The sequence below is a fragment of the Nicotiana sylvestris genome, chromosome 4 (genome assembly GCF_000393655.2).
Source record: "Nicotiana sylvestris chromosome 4, ASM39365v2, whole genome shotgun sequence".
NCBI classification, from domain to species: domain Eukaryota; kingdom Viridiplantae; phylum Streptophyta; class Magnoliopsida; order Solanales; family Solanaceae; genus Nicotiana; species Nicotiana sylvestris.
This window is the reverse complement of record NC_091060.1, coordinates 161,649,440-161,672,260: the sequence shown is the minus strand read 5'-3', so window position 1 is coordinate 161,672,260 and position 22,821 is coordinate 161,649,440. Positions and strand designations below refer to the sequence as shown.

At 34.3% G+C, this 22,821-nt stretch overlaps 1 protein-coding gene across 1 annotated transcript; it reads left to right on the top strand.

The window, feature by feature from the left end:
* Window positions 1-71: 71 nt before the first annotated feature.
* LOC104243913 (patatin-like protein 2) lies at window positions 72-4,877 on the top strand. The gene is made up of 7 exons (XM_009799188.2): window positions 72-255; window positions 811-992; window positions 1,076-1,268; window positions 2,135-2,296; window positions 2,979-3,281; window positions 4,331-4,506; window positions 4,627-4,877. The coding sequence occupies exons 1-7, from the start codon at window positions 109-111 to the stop codon at window positions 4,700-4,702; spliced, it is 1,239 nt and encodes a 412-aa protein (XP_009797490.1). The 5' UTR covers window positions 72-108; the 3' UTR covers window positions 4,703-4,877.
* Window positions 4,878-22,821: the final 17,944 nt, after the last annotated feature.

The following is a 22,821-nucleotide window of genomic DNA, read 5'->3' as shown; positions in this document are numbered from 1 at the left end:
CTTGCTTCAAAAAAAAAAATATAGTCCATCATATATATATATATATATATATATATATATATATATATATATAACTCTTAAATTCGTAAAATTACCAAGTTAGGAAAAATGGAGAAGGCAATATCATCATGTGGTTCTTTAAAGCTGCAGCCTCCAACTTATGGTAAACTCATAACCATTCTCAGCATCGATGGAGGTGGAATTAGGGGAATAATTCCTGCTACTATTCTTGAGTATCTTGAATCTCAACTCCAGGTGAATTAAGCTTTCATTATAACCTTCTAGATTCTTAAAATGAAGGGGACTTTAATTGATTGTCCTCTATATATAACGCCTTTTATTTGTATAAATTAAAAGGTTACACTGATATATACTAACGTCAAATTCGGTAAAGAATTTTACGTGTGGAGCCTGAAATTTTAAAAAGGGGTCAAAAGGATGCTAGGGTATCAGACCTAGGATTTGTACATGTAATCTAAAGAAAATTTTGAACCCTTCTTGCCAGTATAATAGAATTTTCTCTTCTATTAAGATTCAAAAGAATCCAAAGTTCATTTATAAGAAAGTCATTTTTAACCTATTCAAATAGTACAGTTTTTTAGCGAAGGGAATTTTATTGAACACTATTGCCTCCCTTTAACTCGGTTCTTGTAATTAAATGTAGATCTTTTATGTGACTTAACAACGTAAAAATTCTATTATGTCGTCTTGGTTTAGAGTTTAAGTGGTATGTGCCCTCGAACAACCATTTCATGTACATGCTTAGTACTTTGAATTTATATTTAAAGATTTCCAAATTTGGATGCATAGGAATTGGATGGTGAGGATGCCAGGCTTGCAGATTACTTCGATATAATTGCAGGAACAAGCACAGGAGGTCTTGTCACGGCCATGCTAACAGCTCCACACAAAGACAAGCGTCCTTTATTTGCTGCTAAAGACATAAAACCCTTCTATCTTGAACATGGCCCTAAGATATTTCCACAGAAGAAGTAACTTTTTCTATTTCCTACTATTTTATTTAAATTCTTGTTTCAAATACAATATTATCTTAAATACTTGCTCTTTATTACAGATCGATGATACTGTTTGGATCAGTAATGAAGACCTTGAAATCTCTAATGGGACCAAAGTATAATGGGAAGTATCTTCACCAAGTTATAGAGGAGAAATTAGGAGAGACTCAGTTACATGAGACATTGACTAATGTGGTTATTCCAACTTTTGATATCAAGAATTTACAACCAAAAGTTTTCTCCACTTTTGAGGTACCCGTACTTTTCTCTCCTTTGCCTATGCGCTTCCTTGCAAAATATAAAATTGATTGGTCGGTTGTATTTGCTAGCCAAAAAATGCATAAAGTATGTATATAATGCTAATATATATAAAAAAAATATAGTATATTTATTTGCTATTATATTTGGAAGCAGCTAAACATATATATATATATATTTCTCAATATTTTTTTCTGGAATTTTGATTCTTGAGAACATTAGTTTTGCTTATTCCTCTTCCATGAAAAATATAGATTAGTAATAATTACTATGACTTGTTTAAGGTCTATGCTCTGCAGTAGACACAAATTTATCAGTTTTAATTAGGGGGTGTAAAATTAGCCCAAATTTAGCCTCTAAAAATATAATATGCTCAACTAGTTAGAACTTGAGCAGGTTGGCTGAGTATATAACATTGGCATATTCTTTTGAGCATAACCGAAGATAGCTTATCTAAAAGTTGGTCAATTATGCAATCTACATTGACCCAAAAAAAATAAAAAGTTATTAAAACATATAAAAATATTTTTTTAATTGATTTGTTTGATATAGATAGTCAGGATAATAAAAGAAACATATTTTATTAGCTTGACTTGATAATTCAAAATTATAAAAAGATAAATACACAAATAAAAAATAATTTTGAAATGATCGAGTTAGGTTATGACTCAATGGCAAAACCAGGAAAAGGATGTTCAAAGTCTATTTTTAAATCAATAACAAGTATAATATTTCCTTGGGCCAACATAGTTTCGCCATAATATGACTCATTAATTGTTTAGTCCAAACCATCTATTTAATAGCCTAGCATTATGATCAATTAATAGGGAAAGACTAACATAATGTTGAAATGTCAACAGGCCAGAGAAAAACCACTAATGGATGCTAAGCTTTCAGATATATGCGCCAGTACATCTGCAGCTCCAACGTATCTTCCTGCACATTATTTTCAGACTCAAGACAAAGATGGCAACTTTCATGAATTCAATCTTGTTGATGGTGGAGTCGCAGCTAACAATCCAGTACGTGCAACTATTTTCACCTATATCCTTGTTCTTATCCTTTTTTCTGTCTGACTATATTTGGTACGACGAAAGTTATATTTCATGGAAAAGAAAAATTGGTAAGGCTGCATACTTTCTACATTATTTCCTCCCCATACCCCATTTGTAAAAATTCACTGGATTGTTGTGGTTGGTTTTTGACTGGTGAATGTAAGGCTGCCTACATTCTAAAGATTAATAATAATACTAATACTAATAATAATAATAATAAGCAAATTGAATTTTGTTTGGATATTAATAATAATGTCTAAGCCGAACGTCTCTCGGAAATAGCCTCTTTACCCTTTTCGGGGTAGGAATAATGTCTGCGTACACTCTACTCTCCCCAGACCCACTAATGAGATTATGTTGGGTATGTTGTTATTGTTGTTGTCTAAGCGTCTTCTAGAACAAGTAGTATAAAGTGAAAAGTTTAGATAATTGTAAATAAACTAACCTTAGTACCTGTGAGCGAGGAAAATCATTTTTTTTTTCCTTTTGATTTCTTGTAATCAAACACCAAAAAAATAACTTTTATTTTTCGGGAAATGCTTTTGTGGTACCAAGCAGTCCAAACAAATCTCTACCCCCAACCCCCTCTTTATTTATGAGTTTTGTGTAGTGTCAGAAATCTATATGACTTGGTTGCTTAATATTTCAGGCCCTTGTTGCTACAAGCCAAGTGACCCAACAAATAATGACCGGAAACCCAGATTTCTTTCCAATCAAGCCCATTGATTATGGAAGATTTTTGGTGATATCTATAGGCACTGGATCAGCAAAAGTGGAACAGAAATATAATGCTAAAATTGCATCCAAATGGGGTATCTTGGGCTGGCTTCTTAATGGAGGTTCAACTCCAATTGTGGATGTTTTTACTCAAGCCAGTGGTGATATGGTTGATCTTCATATTTCTGTTGTCTTCCAAGCTCTTCATTCTGAAGAAAATTACCTTCGTATTCAGGTACAATTATATATAAACCTAAAAATAAAAAAACTAATAAGTATTGTTTGTTAATAAATAGACGGATCGCCCTTTTCGTCCTTAAAGTTGAACTTTGTTGCCAAAGACCAATAATAAAGGTTCTAAGAGTCAATTAAATGGTGGGACCTTCTTTCGGGAAACTCCGATTAACTTATTTTATTGAGCTTCTCTCTTAGGGGTGATTTTTCTTATTTGACCCTAAATTATTTGACAACTTGAGTGTCGTAATTCTCTTGGCATGGGCGGATTTAGGGGGTTAGAAAGGGTATATTGTACATATCAGGCAAGATTCGTTTTGTGACTCTATATCTTATATTTTGAATCCTTTGATACAACACAAACACAAACACACACACACACACATCTATATATATATATATATATATATATATATATATATATATATATATATATATATATATATATATAAGCTTAGTGGTCGATGGAGTTTAAAATCTTTTTGAAGTTGCTCCTTCAATTCCCACTGGCCCAAGACTTTTTAAATTTTTAAATTTTTTTTGAACCCCTTTAGCGAAAATCTTGCCTCCGCCACAGAATTTCTTGCAGTTAGATGAGAAGTTGGGTAGAGAGATAATACAATCTCCCCGGGGATGGTAGCGTCTATTCCTTGATTGCGGGTTATCTTGCTTTGCTACAAAAAAAAAAAAAAACAATTAGTTGAATAAACTTTTAATACATTTTAGACATGCAGTTGAAGCTGATTTGTTTGGAGATCCGCCTATTCTCAAATAGAAATTAATTTGTACTTTAATAGCGTAAAAGATTGTTATACCATCTGTTGTAACATGTCACTTATCATGTTTTGCAAGTTATACCATTTCATACTTGCAATAAAAAAATTAGTTGTAATTAGCTTTTGAATAACCTGATAATATACAAATTTCCTATACTAGTGTCTATATATATTTGTCAAACTATTTCAAATATAATATTGAAAAATATAAAGTACTAGATCTTATGACTCTATCTTGACTAATTAAGATAATTATATTGTTCATCAATTGTAGGATGACACATTAACTGGAACAAACTCCTCTGTTGATATAGCAACCAAAGAAAACATGAACAAATTGGTTGAAATAGGGAAAACTTTATTGAAGAAACCAGTTTCAAGGGTAAACCTGCAGACAGGTCTATCTGAACAATGCAAAAATGGTGGCACAAATGAAGAAACTTTGAAAAGGTAATTCAATTCTCTTCTGAATATTACCATCTTATATAGTACTTATAAGTATATAGTAATACTAATACCATGAAAAGTATTTCGTGTTAATTATTGAATTGATCATATTATCTTTGCTAGGTTTGTGAAGTTACTTTCAGAAGAAAAAAGACTCAGGGATTTCAAGTCACCTCATACAAACAAAATCTCAGAGTAGCAAATCAGTTGTTTGGAGCACACAAGATCATCCTTGTCTTTAATTAGTTTTGTATATACTTTAGAGCTTTAATTTGTTATAGATGATGTGTAAAATTCAATTCATGTTTGATGTACAGTGTAATTCAATTTGTGTGTTATAAAAAGCTGTAAAATAAAGTATAAAATTCTTGTTACCATACATCCATTTTCGTAAGGTAGGTCCATTAAAGAGGTAAAAGCTCCTTATCAAAATATTCTTCATCTTTGAATCTCAAATTTGAGACCTCCGTTAAAGGATGTAAGAGTCTCTAAGTCTTAACCATTCCACCTCACTCCCAAGTGATAATCTTATTTATAATCTTAATTGATGGCTGCTAGGAGTTTTTGCATATGTGAAGTTTAGGGAATTAATTGGAGTATAATTCTTTTTTATTACAAAAGTTCTTGACTTTTGAAAACAACCTAAGTTTAAGTGTTTAACAACCACAAACAGCAAATCTGCAACACCTTAGCTCCAACGAGTTGGAGTCGCGATGTGAATCTTTACGAACCTTTCAATTTGGCGTTTCTTTTTATAACCATCCGGTATGCAGTATCACGCGTGCAAAAATTGCTCTATTGATTAGTATATTCTGTTCTTCTCTGACATCTTTATAAATTTAGTACAGATTAATATAGTACGTTTTTGCTCAGAATGAATTTTGGAAAACGTTTAAGAATTACGTTTTGAAAAATTCGGTAGTCCATCATGTCAATTGTTTAAATTTGGAACACGTTTATAAGGTTAAGAACTACTTTTTGCAAAATTCATTAGTCAAAATCATGTCACCTTGCATTTCTTTATTTTTTTCCCTCAATTTTCGGAATTCGGCATATATTTTTCAAAAATAACGTAAAATAATTGGCGTTAGGATTGCTTCATTAGGAAGTGAAATAGACCGTAATTCTATAGGTTTGAATGGGTCCAACGATATTGACAGGCTTCTAAGTTGACATAATTTATGAAAAAAGGAGGAGCACATGTCACCTTACAGCTTGTGTGGATGATTGTTACCTATTGTATCGTATTGTATTATTACTTTAAATATAATATTTATTTTAATTTTTATTTAAATTTTATTATATCGTATCGTTAAATCTGTCGTTACATAACGATGAAATGTGTCACTTTATGTAACGACCGATTTTGTGTGGTCACGTCGTTACCTTATCTTTTTCTCTCAATCTCACCCTTTATTATTATTAAATTATTTTATTTTATCATTTATACCTATCTTTTTATATAGTAATTTTACCTTGTATCATAATTTTTCTTTATAACATTGCAAGTTTATTCTTCATATTGTTGGTGCGTGATATCATGAAACGATGGCAAACGACACAATCTATCCAAACATTGTATTTATCAAACGATACAGTACAATACAATACAATACGATACGATACATTATGAAATAATGCGTAACAACCATCCAAACAAGCTGTTAAATAATCCAACATCGAAATAAGAAAAGAAAGTGAAGAGTTTTGTATGACATAATACAAGTTCAGATGATATGTGTGCGGTTGGGCTCGATGATCGCAAGGTCTGTTGGTCTTCATTCTTCAATAGATTGAATCACACTTATAACACATATATCAGCAGATTATCATATTATTTGCATAAACTATGGCTAGGGGTGTACAAACCGAACCGGAAAGTCGCACTAAACCGAAAAGTCAAATCAAATAAATTAAAACGTTTAATTACGTTTGGTTTGGTTTGATTTGGTATCGAGTAAAAAAAAATCAGAATCAAACCGACATATAAATATGTAATTTTTATATATATATTAAGATTTTTCATAGAATTTTCTTTAAAAAAGTGTCTAAAAATATTTGTGGTTCCCTTATGAGATATAATATTTAGTTAAATATGAAGTGCTCTATTTTTATAAACTTAAAATAATGGGTTGCATATGATCATTTTCTTATCAAGTGTTAGTGAAATGCATCAATCTCTTTGTTCTTCCATATTCATATGTCAAGATCTAGTAAATTCTTATATCTTTTTCGAATTTGAAGTGATATTTCAATCACTTAAAATTAAATAGAACATACCATTATATAGGTAGATTTTTATGTTTAACTATTAAATTCAGTTAACCTTGAAAGTGTACTTCAATGAAAAATTATTATCAGACGACTGAAAAAATAACTATCATATGTTACTACGAAAAATATCCCATAAGAACATGTTATTGTCAATTTTGTCAATTTTTACTAAACATATATTTACTTATAAAAAATTTAACAAAGTAAGATTGAAATAATATATATGTAATTGAAAAATACGAAAAAATCCGACAAAATCAAACCAATCCAAACCGACATAATTAGTTTGATTTGATTTTGATAAAAATTGAACCAACCCGGTCCATGTACACCCCTAACCGTGACATTCAACTGATTATGCGATGGTCAAATTACTCATATGTAGCATAACCACAAATAACTTATCTTATAGTTTTGTTCTTATCTTTTTCTGTTCAGCCTGTTTTATTCGTGTTTAAAAAAAACGTGGAACAGATGTACTTTAGCTTACAAAATATCAAAGTGGCCTTCAGCAACAACTTGCACCCTCGAAAACAAAATTAGGATATGTCAATGTACTGACATAATCATAATTAGCGTATTTCTTCAGGAAGGATAGAGAATATAAATACTTTTTATATGAACATGAGTGCATTTAGTTTCAGCAACAGATTGTAGTTTGCAACCCGAAAACAAAATAGTGATATTTACACAAATAGGTGGTTGGATTCACTATTTACTTTTTTAGTCGGTATACACGAGTATACACTAATTATATATAATTATAAACGTATTAAATATGGATTATACATTTACAGAGGCAGAGCTAGGATTTGAAGTTTGTGGATTCTGAACATGACACCGAACCTATAGCATATTTTTTTTAGGCAAATTAAACTACTAGACATGCCTAGTAGCTATTTTGTTAATAACTAGCTTTATGGTACGCGCTTTGCGCGTGTACTTGTATCAATGAATGCTAAATTTAGAAGATATAAATATTACTTCCTCTATTTTAATTTGCATAATACATTTTTCTTATTAAAATAAGATAGACAGATAGATAGATCCGTGTACATTTTTGTTGTTGTGGACAATACATATAGTTAAAATTAAACAAAGATCTAATGTTAATTGTTTTTAGTCCTTTTATATTAAAAAAATATAGTTTTCGATTGGCGACTTTAAATAATTTTGATACATGGTTTTAACTTTGTGAGTTATTTCGATTTTAAATAATTTTGATACATGATTTCAACTTTGTGAGTTATAATTTTTTTTCTGTTTTTTTCTTTTATGTCAAATATAAATAAAATTTAATGTCTTCATCTTTTAGAAAATACAATTTCACCAACCAGAACTTAGTTAATTTTGCTAGTAAACTCATGAGTTTATTGATTAGTGCAACTTCAGTACTAACATCTGTAACGGTAATTGTTTCATTTACCAATTGATGTGATTTCTGACATTGATCAATTATTTGTTTGATTGGAGTTACGTTCTTGTTGTTAAAATAAATGTTTCATATAACTAATAAGTTCACCATTTTTTACCTATTTAAATGCTCTTGATTACTAATAAATATTTCCTTTGTCTCAAACTATTTATCGTATTTCTCTATTACAAACACCTAAAGAAAATATTATTTCAAAGGATTTTTTTAACTATTTAACCCTTATTATGTCATAAATATAATATCTCTTTGTTGAACATTTACTTTATTTATGTGTCATCTCCATCTTCAAGAACAATTACTACTAAGAATATAACAAAAACAAATTAGTTTGAAACAATTACTTCTAAAATGACAAATAATTGGAAACATCTATTTTTAGAATTACGATAAATAACTTGAGATGGAGGGAGTAGAAATTAATTCCCTTATATTAATTATATATTGGCTTATTTTAACTCTAATTCTCATCTAGCTTGACTTTTAGAATATCGATAGTACTTAGAAATAAAAAGAAGAATTAATAATAGTAGTTTTTTTCTTCAAATTAAAAAGTAGTAATAGTTCGTCTCATTTTTTTTTGCCTTTAATGTCTTGAATCTCAATTTAATGCTTAGTGGTGAGACATTAATACTTTGAAATTTGAATTCCTAAAACGTATTTCAATGTCAGAATTAGTTCTTATATTTGGTCCTAAATATTAGGATTTTAAATTATAAAAGGAAAATTTTAGTTGATTTTAATATCTTAAATATTGGGATTTCCTACTATAATAACTAAAGTTTTAGTTGATTTTAAAATCCTAAATATTAGAAAATTAATAAAATGACTATTTTATTTATTGTGAAATCTATTTTTAAAGGGCAAAAAAAGGCGAACGACATTTTGCTAAGGGTCTTCGTGCTTTTAATATAGTATATAGATAAAAGAAAAGAAAACCACAAAGGAAGAGTACATACAAGGGGGGCAAAGACCTTACCTTACTACTAGGCATGTTTTAGTTATTGGGTTCATATTATATATTAATTCAAATTTAATAGATTTTTTAGCTACTAATATATATAGGGTTTATGCAAAAGCTATTGTGTTCGACCAAATCCGTAAAGAATATCCTACCTTAGCCCCTGTACATTTATTATACATTTGTAAATTATCTTTTAGTTAAGCGGTGAATGGTTATTAAAGTTAATTCTTCAACAAACTAAGGACCTTTCCATACAGCTTGCACCCTATAAAACAAAATAGTCCTTTGAATGTAACTATATAAGAATTGACGTTATTTTTTCAGAAGGACAATACAAATAATTCTTATATTAACAATGTATTTAATTTGTTGAAATGTGTTACTTTGTCTTATCCTTCAAATCAGTGCTTAGACAGTTATGTTATAAATATATTATATTATAGATATTTATTTAGTACTCCGTTGTAAATAAGCTTCTTGAAAAAACTTATTCATATGAGACTTCACCGTAAATATGTTAATCTATTTAGTACTCTATTGGAAATAAGCTTCCTGAAGAAGCTTATCGCTTCCGTACCCGGTTATGGATAAATATTACCCCCGGTAGAAGATTATCCATATCGGGTATAATAAGCTTATCCTTTCGATACTCCGTTATGGATAAATATTATCCCCGGTAGAAGATTATCCATACCGGGTACAATGAGCTTATCCTTTCAATACTCCGTTATGAATAATCATTACCCCTAGTAAACGATTATCTATACTGAGTACAATGAGCTTATCCATTAAGTACTTCGTTATGGATAAACATTACTCTCAGTAGAAGATTATCCATATCTGGTATAATAGCAGCTTACATAGCAGCTTGCAGTAGCAGCTTACACAACAGCTTCCTTTCTTCTATAAATAGAAGAGATTTCAGTTCATTATGTACATCAGTTTGAATTCGAATAATATATCAGTTTCTCTATATACTTGTCTTTACTTTACAGTCTTTATTTTATAACACGTTATCAGCACGAGACTCTGACATCTCGAGCAAATACTTTGAAAGTATTAGAGGTACGAACTTTCTTTTCCTAAATAATGTCAAATCTTTCTAAACATGAATTTGTCAATCTGGATATATCGGGCAAAAGCTACATGTCTTGGGTGCTTGATGCTGAAATTCATTTTGATGCGATGAGTCTGGCAAACATCATCAAAGACAAAAATCAGGCATCAAACCAAGACCATGCCAAAGTAATGATATTCCTATGTCATCCCTTGATGAGGGCCTGAAAATGGAGTATCTTACCGTTAAAGATCCAGTCATACTGTGAATAATTTGAAAGATAGATATGACAACCTGAAGATGGTCGTTCTTCCACAGACACAATATGATTGGACTCATCTAAGGCTACAAGATTTTAAATCTATCAGTGAGTATAATTCTACTATGTTCAGAATTATTTCTCAATTGAAATTATGTGGTGATAATATTACTGATCATGATATGTTGGAGAAAACTTTCACCATTTTTCATGCCTCGAATATGCTCCTACATTAGCAATATCGAAAGATGAGATTTAAAAAGTATTCTGAACGTATCTCACATCTTCTTATAGTCGAGCAACATAATGGGATATTAATGAAAAATCATGAAAGCCGACATACTGGTTCTTGTCCATTCCCTGAAGTGAATGAGACGAACTTCCACCAATGGAAGAGGTCGTGGCCCCAGTCATGGTCATGGACGTGGTCGGGGAAGAAACCCCAATCATGGTAATAATAATGCACCAAAGAAGCCTCCTCACCACCAGCAGTGGAAAAGGAAGGAACAAAAGCATGAAGCGGTGCAAACACCAAATGCAGAAAATGCATGCTATAGATGTGGAGGAAAAGGACACTGGTCACGTACCTGTCATACGCCAAAGCACCTGGTTGAGCTTTATCAAGCCTCCCTGAAGAAGACAGAGAAAAATGCTGAAGCAAATTTTATTTCTGAAGATAATTTAGACTTCATGCATTTGGATGTAGCTAATTACTTTGTACTCCCATAAGGAGAAACAAGTCATGTAATTGGTAGTGAATCTGTAGAAATGTAAATATTTAATTTTTATTATTTGTAATAGATAGTATGGTTATGTAATTGTTGTACATAAATAAAAGTAATGCTTCGATAATGATGTTTACTATAATATATTTTATTTATGTCAGTTTGAAGAATATGAATAATCCTCAAATTATGTTTGGATCAAAGACAAATCATGAAGATATTTGTGTTATTGATAGTGGAACAACTCATGTCATATTCAAGGATCAGAAATACTTTTCTTATTTGCATAAGGAAAAAACAAATGTTTCAACAATTTCTGGTAATATAAGTTTGATTAAAGGCTCCGGAAGAGCCATTATATTTTTGTCTAAGGGAAAAAAACTTATTATAGACAATGCATTGTTCTCCTCCAAGTCCCGAAAAAACTTGTTGAGTTTTATGGATATCCGCCAAAATGGGTATCATGTTGAGACAATAGATGAAATGAACAGGGAATATCTTTGTATTACAAAGAATATTTCTGGCCATAAATGCATTGTAGAAAAGTTGTCAACTTTATTTTCTGGCTTATACTATTCAAAAATTAGTACAGTTGAAGCACACTCTATCGTAAACCAGAAGTTTATGGATTCAAATAGTTTTGTGCTTTGGCATGGCTGTTTGGGCCTTCCTGGATTAATAATGATGAGACGAATTACTGAAAATTCGAGTGGACATCCATTAAAGAACCTGAAGATTCTTACAAATGACGAATTTTCTTGTGATGTTTGTTATCAAAGCAACATGATCACTAGACCATCACCAATGAAGGTTGGCATTGAATCCCCTGCCTTTTTAAAGCGTATACATGGGGATATATGTGGACCTATTCACCCACCAAGTGGGTTGTTTAGATATTTTATGGTCCTAATAGATGCATCTTCAAGATGGTCTCATGTGTGCCTACTATCATCTTGCAACCTGGCGTTTGCTAAGCTATTAGCCCAAATAATTCGATTAAGGACACAATTCCCAGATTATCCTATAAAGGCTATTCACCTTGATAATGGTGGAGAATTCTCATCTCAAGCTTTTGATGATTATTGTCTATCAGTTGGGATAAAAGTTGAACATCCTATAGCTTATGTTCATACTCAAAATGGCCTTGCAGAGTCATTTATTAAACGTCTGCAATTGATAGCAAGACCACTACTTATGAAAATAAAATTACCCACTATTGTTTGGGGCCATGCTATCTTGCATGCAACATTACTTATCCGTCTCAGACCGACACATTATAATAAATATTCTCCGTCACAATTATTTTTTGGTCATGAACCAAATATTGTCCATCTACGAATTTTCCGATGTGTTGTATATGTGCCAGTAGCACCACCACAACGCAATAGGATGGGACCACAGAGAAGGATAGGAATATATGTTTTTGAATCACCCTCTATTATTCGCTATCTTGAACCATTGACAGGAGATTTATTTACTGCTCGATTTGCAGATTGTCGGTTTGATAAAACAAATTTCCCACAATTAGGGGGAGAGAAAAAGGAAATCAAAAGAGAAATTGTGTGGAAAGTTTCATCATTATCTCACTTTGATCTCCATAACCCTATATGTAATCAGGAGGTCCAGAAGATAATCCATTTACAAAATATAGCAAGTCAAATGCCAGACACATTTACTGATTTGAAAAGGATAACTAAGTCACATATCCCAGCAGAGAATGTGCCTATCCGAATTGATGTCCCAGTAGGACCATCTACTAGCATGAGAGCTAGTGAACCTACAGCACGCCTGAAGCGCCGTAGACCTTTGGGTTCTAAGGATCGAAATCCTCGAAAAAAAAATCGACAAATGATCAAAACGATACTATGAAGGGATCTCCTGAAGAGACCCAAGATCTGATTAGTTCTGAGATTCCTGAAGAAATCAATGAACCCGAAGCTCATGTGAGTGAATAACTTTTAATAAGTTTGACCGGTGATGGGATTAATTTAAATCGATCTGAAATAGTGGTGGATAATATTTTTGCATATAATTTTGCACTTAATATTATGCAAGATAGTGAGGATCTTGAACCTCAATTTGTCGAAGAATGTCGACAAAGATCTGATTGACCAAAATGGCAAGAGGCAATTCAATCGGAATTAAAGTCACTTGCTAAATGAGAGGTCTTTGGACCAGTAATCCAAACACCTGCTTGTATAAAACCAGTTGGTCATAAATGAGTTTTTGTGCGAAAAAGAATGATAAAAATGAAGTTGAAAGATACAAAACTTGCCTTGTTGCACAAGGATTCTCACAACGACCTGGAGTCGATTTTGATGAAACATATTCACCTGTTATGGATGCCATAACATTTCGATATCTCATCAGTTTAGCACTGCATGAAAAGCTTGAAATACATCTAATGGATGTAATTACAGCTTATTGGTACGGTTCACTTGATAATGAAATTTATATGAAAATCCCTGAAGGATTTAAAATGCCTGAAGCGAATTCAAAATCTCAGGAAATTTATTCAATTAGATTACAAAGATCTTTGTACGGTTTAAAGCAATCTGGGCGCATGTGGTATAATCGCCTTAGTGAATATTTTCTGAAAGAAAGTTACATAAATGATTTTATTTGTCCATGTATTTTTATAAAGAAAATGACATCAGAAATTGTTATACTTGCTGTTTATGTTGATGACATAAATCTTGTTGGAACTCCAAAAGATCTCCAAAAGGCAATTGAATATCTTAAGAAAAAATTTGAGATGAAAGATCGTGGAAAGACAAAACTTTGTCTTGGTCTGCAATTGAACATTTAGCAGACGAGATCTTTATCCATCAATATGTCTATACAAAAAGGGTCTTAAAACGCTTTTACATGGACAAAGCGCACCCATTGAGTACACCAATGGTTGTTCGATCACTTGAAGTGAATACGGATTTGTTCCGACCTCTAGAAGAGGACGAGGAACTCCTTAGTCCCGAAGTACCCTATCTCAGTGCAATTGGTGCACTAATGTATCTTGCTAATGCTACAAGGCCTGACATAGCATTTTCTGTTAATTTACTAGCAAGATATAGTTCTTCTCCTAAATGGAGACATTGGAACGGGATTAAGCATATATTGCGATATTTAAAGGGAACTCTTGATATGCTTTTGTTTTATGCTAACAAAGATAGTGCAGATCTTGTTGGTTATGCAGATACAGGTTATTTATCTGATCCCCATAAAGCTCGATCTCAAACCGGGTACGTATTTACATATGGAGGTACTGTCATATCATGGTGCTCCACAAAGCAATCTATTGTTGCTACTTCTTCAAATCACACTGAGATAATAGCTATTCATGAAGCAAGTCGGGAATGCATATGGTTGAGATCAATAATTCATTTTATTCGCGAAAAATGTGGTTTGGAATGTGAGAAAAGACCCACAATTTTATATGAAGACAATACTGTATGCATAGCCCAATTGAAGGGAGGATTTATAAAAGGAGATAGAACGAAGCACATTTCAACAAAATTATTCTACACACACAATCTTCAGAAAAGTGGTGACATTGATGTGTAACAAATCCGTTCAAGTGATAATCCATCAAATTTACTCACTAAATCTTTGCCAACTTCAACTTTTGAGAAGATGGTATACAAGATTGGAATGTGAAGACTCAAATATTTAAAACAAGGTTTTTATCAGGGGGAGTAAAATACGCGATGCACTTTTTTTTCCTTACTAAGGTTTTTTCCCATGAGGTTTTCCTTATAAGGGTTTTAATGAGGCACATAGCAATGCGTATTATTAAATATGTGTACTCTTTTTCATTCACTAAGATTTTTTCTCACGTGGTTTTTCCTAGTAAGGTTTTAATGAGGCACATTATCTTTTAATGAACATCCAATGGGGAGTGTTATAAATATATTATATTATGGATATTTATTTAGTACTCCGTTGTAAATAAGCTTCCTGAAGAAACTTATCCATATGAGACTCCGCCGTAACTATGTTTATCTATTTAGTACTCTATTGGAAATAAGCTTCCTGAAGAAGCTTATCACTTTGGTACCCGGTTATGGATAAATATTACCCCCTGTAGAAGATTATCCATACCGGGTATAATAAACTTATCCTTTCGATACTCCGTTGTGGATAAACATTATCCCCGGTAGAAGATTATCCATACCGGGGACAATGAGCTTATCCTTTCAGTACTCCATTATGAATAATCATTACTCCTAGTAGAAGATTATCAATACTGGGTACAATGAACTTATCCATTCAGTACTCCGTTATGGATAAACATTACTCTCAGTAGAAAATTATCCATATCTGGTATAATAGCAGCTTACACTTCAGCTTACAGTAGCAGCTTACACAACAGCTTCCTTTCTTCTATAAATAGAAGAGATTTCAGTTCATTATGTACATCAATTTAAATTCGAATAATATATCAGTTTCTCTCTATACTTGTCTTTACTTTACATTTACTAAGAATAATTATCGAAAGTTTACTCGAGCTGGCATTCCATTCTTCTTCTTCTTCATTTTCTTAAAGTGAAATTCCAAAAAAATGTTACTCCATCTAACAATTATATTCAACCACGAAACAAAAATAATTCACCGAAAGTCATGCCAATCTGGAAAGATAGTTAATCAGCAATATGTTATCCTAAAATGATAGCAAAGAAAATAATTAGATAGATATATAGTTTTGTTGTCCATTAATATAATTTAAACCATACAAAACAGATGCAGTTCATAATTCTAGAATCTTTGTTCGGAAAAAGGTCATATATATCCCGCTACTATTATATATTGTTTAAACTTATCCTCCATTATATTAATCGATTCAAAATTGTCCCTACTGTCTTATTATTAAACATATTTGCCCCTCATTTAACGGAAGGGATACGTGGCAGCCTTCAAAACATTTTTAATACCCAATCAATTGCCCATACTAGATACTGGATATCCATAACCCTAAACCCGACCCATCCCAAGACCTATTTCATCCCCTTCACAAGAAAAGCTCCTTCCTCCAAAATATGGAAATGTTCAAAACTGATAGTCCTTAAATTTAGCACTAAATTCTTCCAACGAGCAATAGTTAATCTCTTTGATTAAGCGCATACAACACCACGATTCAATTCTCAAGAAACAATTTTAAAAGAATTTCAATTTAGACAATTCAAGTTCAAGGAACTCCATATTTGCAGTGATATTTGCAACCTCAATTCTCAATAGCAATCATAAATCAGAATCAAATTAATGCTCAACTGCTAACTAAAGTATTATCAAATCCTTCAAATCCGATTTTTTTTTTGGTAAATAATGGTTTCTATTCATTCCAAAAAAATTATCTTTACAAAACAAGTAGAAGCTAACTATCCACACTCCTAATTACATCAATGCCTGTAGTCTAAGTATACAGTAACGACCCATTTTCTGAACAAGTTGTGACCGGCATTCGGTCGTTAAATTTGACCGAGCGAACCATCTGGGCTTATTAAAACTATTATAACCTCAAACATTATATGTAATAAGGCAATACTTTAATTAAATACTTTAAATTAATTTAAATATTTAAAATAACCTAACTCCAAAACTTTATTCGTAGTAACTACTAAAATACTGCAAAATTATTATCAAAAACACCTGAATCTTTACCCACTGAATGTGTCTATGAAGCCTCTATTGATAAACTGGCGCGCTGCTCAGGACATGAGATTTTCTGTCCAGTTCTCCAAGTAAACAAAGAAATAACTAAATAATGATAACTCAAAGGAGTACTCCACGAACAAAAGTAGAGCGCACCAATAGCACTGGAAGTGAGGGAAGTCCTAACATGTGACTAGCTCGCCTACGAAACCGGTTCCTACGTTGTACCGCAGACCAACGCAAGTTCCTAAAAGAGAACGTCAGTACTATCCATTGTACTCAGTGAGTCTCAATGACAGGGGATGTAACTTTAATAAAATATACATTACAAGCAAAGATTCTAAAGTCATGAAAAACATGAAGCTTCTATGAAAAATTCAAAAATAATTGCATAACAACAGTTTATGAATATTCTAAAAGAAATTCTTTTCTTTTCTTTTTCTTATCTAAAAAAATATACTTCACTTTAGCTTCGAGAGTTCCAACTATCCTGACTTATTTCTATTTTAGTCACCATGTGATCGGGACAGATTCAATCCCAACCTGATCGAATAGGCCCAATCCACGAGGTGTCACTCGCTTCATGGTTCTCAGCGCTCATGTATCATACCTTAGCCTAGCTAGGAAAGTTCTCAGCAATGAGACACTCAGCTCGTGTGCTCCCTACATTGGCACAATTAGTTTTAGGAAGTCAACGCTTTGGTTAGGACCCTCGGCCTAGATGATGATCCCTTCTCAGAATAGAGGATACTCTCAAAAATCTTATCCTTCTAAAACTTCTTCTTGTGACTTTTCAAGTCTAAATCTTGTTTCAAAGTGATCTATCAATATTCAATATAATATTCTTGAGTGTATGCATAACATAAACATGAAATAAAATTACTCAAATATTTTTAAAATGTCACGACCCAATTTCCAATCTAGGTCGCGATGGGTCCCAACACCGAGGTTAGGCAAGCCAAACTCAACTCACTAATGGATTCCATTTATGTTACCAAAACATTTTCGATATTTCCTTAGATCAAATTTAAAACATTCAGTGATTACAAATAGTTTAGGCAAATTTAAAGCAGAAGTGACCAAATAATGTCATAATTAAGTGATTACATCCCAAAAGAACAGTCTACTAATGCGTGTGTCAAGACCCGGTGTCACAAGTATATGGACAGCTAGTAGAATATACAAAAGAATACATCTACCCTACTGTCTGAAATGGAGTAGACAGTCAAAAACAAAAGAGAGACTCTGTCATGATGCTGAACGACATAGGAAATGAGCAGCTCACCGTGGAAACTCAGCCAACTATCAAGAATGCACACTAGACAGGTAGCCAGATGCACCTGCCTCAGAACCTGTACAATTAAGTACAGAAGCGTAATATGAGTACATAAATAATATGTACCCAGTAAATATCTAGTCTAACCTTGAAGAAATAGTGACGAGGGATCGACTTGACAGTTACTAGGGTCAATAATATGATAATATGTGGTTCAATATTTCAGTTCACAATGTACATAGATAAAGACAAGTTCAAATAAGAAATAATACTGAAAACCTCCTCATCAATTAATAAGTCTAGGCATTTCCTTCTTTTAAAGCAAGTAGTCTTTCAAACAATAAATCATATGGATTATAAGAGGTCTCGGTTCCATTATCACACAATTTCCGCCGAGGACGTTCGGCCCGATCCAACATAAACGTACACTGTGTACTGTCGAGGGTCGAACGGCCCAAACCATATACATATACAATTACCAATCTGCCGATGCGAACGACCCGCTCCCATGAGAGTAGTGGAAATAATTACCCCGCTCGCGTAATATACTTACAACGCGGTTAAGTATAAATACAATTTAAATGCTTCTTTAATTCTTTTCAAAATAATTATTTACTTGGAACCCTTGAAATCATAACCTTCTCAACAAGGTTTCAATCAATGCAATTTCAAAATTTATAATTGCATAACAGTACTCACAAAGCATGGTGTAAGTCTAGAACTATCCCAACATAACAGGAATAATAGCCACGTATGGACTCTCGTCACTTTGTGCGTACGTGGCCCTCCACAATCAAATAAAGTATTAATAAAGTTTACCTATGAGGAGATTTCCCTCTTACAAGGTTAGAAAAGAGACTTACCTCGCTTCACGACCTACTTTCCGGTCCAAGCTTAAGCCCAAACCGTCAATTTGGTTCCAAACACTCCAAAGCTATCCAAATAGCATAGAAACTAATCAATATAGGCTTAAAAGTCCATATCCCAACCATTAGGGTGATTCCCCAATCCAAATTACAAGATTCCTAAAATTCGACCCCGGGCCCACGTGCCCGGATTCCAAAATATTTTGAAGAAAGTTGTTACTCATAGCCTAAGGATCAAGAATATATGATTTTTACTCCATTCCATAACAAATTTCGTGGTTAAATCTTGTTTTTAATCAAAACCTAGGTTTTTACTCAAATCCCATGATTTTTACTAATTTTTGTGTGTTAATATACCCAAAACCCAAGTATTAAACTCACATTAAGTAGAAATAACTTACCTCACAATTCTAGGCTAAAATCCCTTCTTTGAAAGGTCCCAAATCGCCCAAGTGTAGAAGTGAAATGAAATAAATGGCCTAAGTCCCGTTTTTAAAAGATGTCAGGCCTTGCGACATCAGGCTCGCAAATGTGAAGTCGCAATTGCGACAAAACGTTTACAAATGCGAACTGGGCCTTCCTCTGCCTTGATTGCAAATGTGATAGAGGGGTCGCAAATGCGAAGAGAACGTCGCAAATGCGACCACTGCCCCCAGCCAGGCTTCATCGCAAATGCGATACTTACCTCGCAAATGCGGGTTCGCAAATGCGAACAATTTCCTCGCATTTGAGAGACCTGCAACGTTGCCCAGAAATACCAGAAAACTGGGGTGTTTTTCACCCCCAACCTATGTCCGAAACTCACCCGAGCCCTTGGGGATCCACTTTGAATACGCACACATGTCCAACAACATTGTACAAACTTGCTCGAGCGATCAAATCGCCGAAATAACATCTAAAACTACGGATTCAACACCAATACGCATGGATTCCTTAAGAACATTCAAAATTCCTATTTTTACAACCGGACGTCCGAATCACGTCAAATCAGTCCTGTTTCTAACCAAATTTCACAGACAAGACTTAAATGTTATATTGGACCTGTACAGGGCTCCGGAACCAACATGATCAAATATTATTCAATTTCTTTAAATCCTTAGAATTTCAGTTTAACAATTTTTAACAAAAATTCATTACTCGGGCTAGGGACCCCGTGATTCGATTCCGGGCATACGCCCATGTCTTATATTTTACTACGGACCCTCCAGGAGCGTCAAAACACAAGTTCGTGTCCGTTTACTAAAAATTGTTGACCAAAGTGAAACTTGGCCTTTTAAGCAAATCTTAAGGAATCAAGTGTGCCGATTTCAACCCAAACTCTTCCAAATCCCGAACCAACCATCCCCGCAAGTCGTAAATCAGTTAAAGCAAGTACAGGAAGTCCTATTTAGGGGAACACGGTTCTAGAAAGCAAAACGACCAGTCGGGTCGTTACATTCTCCACCTCTAAAACAAACCTTTGTCCTCGAACGGACATAGAAAAGTACCTGAGATAGGAAAAAGATGGAGATATCTGCTCCGCATGTCCTCCTTGGACTCCCATGTCACCTTCTCGACTGGTTGGCCCCTCCACTGGACCTTTACCATGGAAATACTCTTGGATCTCAACCGTCGATCCTGCCTATCATTAATGGAAACTGGCTCCTCTCCATAACCCAGACACTCATCTAGCTGAACAGTACTGAAGTCTAACACATGAGACAAGTCGGTGTGATACCTCCAAAGCATAGACACGTGAAAAACTAGATGAACTCTCAATAGGCTGGTAGGTAAAGCAAGCTCATAAGCAACCTCCCCAACTCGCCTCAACACCTCAAATGGGACAATAAACCTTGGGCTCAACTTGCCTTTCTTCCTGAATCTCATGATACCCTTTATTGGAGAAAGTTTCAAGATGACCTTCTCGCCGACCATGAATGATTCATCACGCGCCTTCTGATCCGCGTAACTCTTCTGTCTGGACTGAGCTGTGTGAAGTCTTTCCTGAATCAACTTTACCTTCTCTAATGCATCCTTTTCCAAATCTATACCATAAAACTTAGCCTCTCTGGGCTCAAACCACCCGATAGGAGAACGGCATCACCGACCGTATAAAACCTCAAATAGGTCCATTTCAATACTGGATTGGTAACTATTGTTGTAAGCAAACCTAGCCAAAGGCAAGAACGGATCCCATTGTCCTCCAAAGTCAATCACACACACTCTAAGCATGTCCTCCAAAATCTGAACTATCCACTCCGACTCTCTGTCGGTCTGAGGATGGAATGTTGTGCTGAGATCCACACGGGTCCCAAACTCACTCTGAACAGCCCTCCAGAAATACAAAGTGAACTGGGGGCCTCTATCTGATATGATGGAAATGGGCACACCATGCAACCGAACTATCTCCCGAATGTAGATCTGTGCCAACCTCTCTGAAGTATAAATAGTCCCTACCAGAATGAAGTGTGCCGACTTGGTCAACCTGTCGTCAATGACCCAAACTGCATCAAACTTCCGCAGTATCCACGACAACCCAACTAGGAAGTCCATAGTAATGCGCTCCAACTTCCACTCTGGTATAGGCATCTGCTGTAGTAGGCCACCTGGCCTCTGGTGCTCATACTTAATCTGCTGGCAATTCAAACACCTAGACACATACTCGACGATGTCCTTCTTCATCCGCGGCCACCAATAATACTGCCTCAAGTCACGATACATCTTCGTAGCACCTGGATGGATAGAATACCGTGAACTATATGCCTCTTCCAAAATCCTCTCTCTTAAGCCATCGACATTTGGAATACATAGGCGACCCTGGAGTCACAAAGCACACTCGCCCATAGAAACCTCCTTGGCACTACCTTGTAGCACCGTCTCTCTGAGAATTACCAAATGCGGATCATCGAACTGTCGGGCCTTGATCTGTCCCAACAATGAAGACTGAGCACCAATACATGCAAGGACTCAGCTGGGCTCTGAAATGTCCAACCTCACAAGTCTGTTAGCCAAGGACTGAATGTCCAAAGCTAGTGGCCTCTCCTCCACTGAAATGAATACCAAGCTACCCATACTCTCTGCTTTCCTACTCAAGGCATCTACGACCATATTTGCCTTGCCCGGATGATAAAGAATGGTGATGTCATAATCCTTTAGTAACTCAAACCACCTATGCTACCTCGAATTAAGATCCCTTTGTTTGAACAAATGTTGTAAGCTGTGATGATCAGTATAAACCTCACACGACAGCCCATACAGATAATGCCTCCATATCTTAAGAGCATGAACAATCGCTGCTAACTCTAGGTTGTGCACAGGGTAATTCTTCTCATGAATTTTCAGCTGACGTGAAGCATATGCAATAACTCTCCCCTCTTGCATCAATACACATCCCAAGCCAATGTGTGAATCGTCGTGATATACCGTATACATCCCCGAACTGGAAGGCAACACTAGAGTCGGTGTTGTAGTCAAGGCCGTCTTGAGCTTCTGAAAGCTTGTCTCACAATCATCGGACCAACGGAAAGGAGCGCCTTTCTAGGTCAATCTAGTCAGAGGTGATGCAATAGATGAAAAGCCCTGCACGAATTGACGGTAATAACCTGCTAACCCCAGGAAACTCCTGATCTCAGTCACTAAAGTAGGATGTGGCCAACTCTGAACTGCCTCAATCTTCTTGGGATCCACCTTAATATCCTCTCCTGACACCATATGCCCCAAGAATGCCATTGACTCTAGCCAAAACTGACACTTGGAGAACTTAGCATATAGCTTCTGCTCTCGCAATGTCTGAAGCACTACTCTCAAATGCTGCTCGTGCTTCCCCAGTCTATGTGAGTA

Bases quoted from the DNA above. Each gene is read 5' to 3' on its own strand.
- LOC104243913 (XM_009799188.2), top strand. From the start codon at position 109: ATGGAGAAGGCAATATCATCATGTGGTTCTTTAAAGCTGCAGCCTCCA. The intron at 256-810 runs GTGAATTAAGCT...TTGGATGCATAG, and splicing joins ATCTTGAATCTCAACTCCAG to GAATTGGATGGTGAGGATGC. The intron at 1,269-2,134 runs GTACCCGTACTT...AAATGTCAACAG, and splicing joins AAGTTTTCTCCACTTTTGAG to GCCAGAGAAAAACCACTAAT.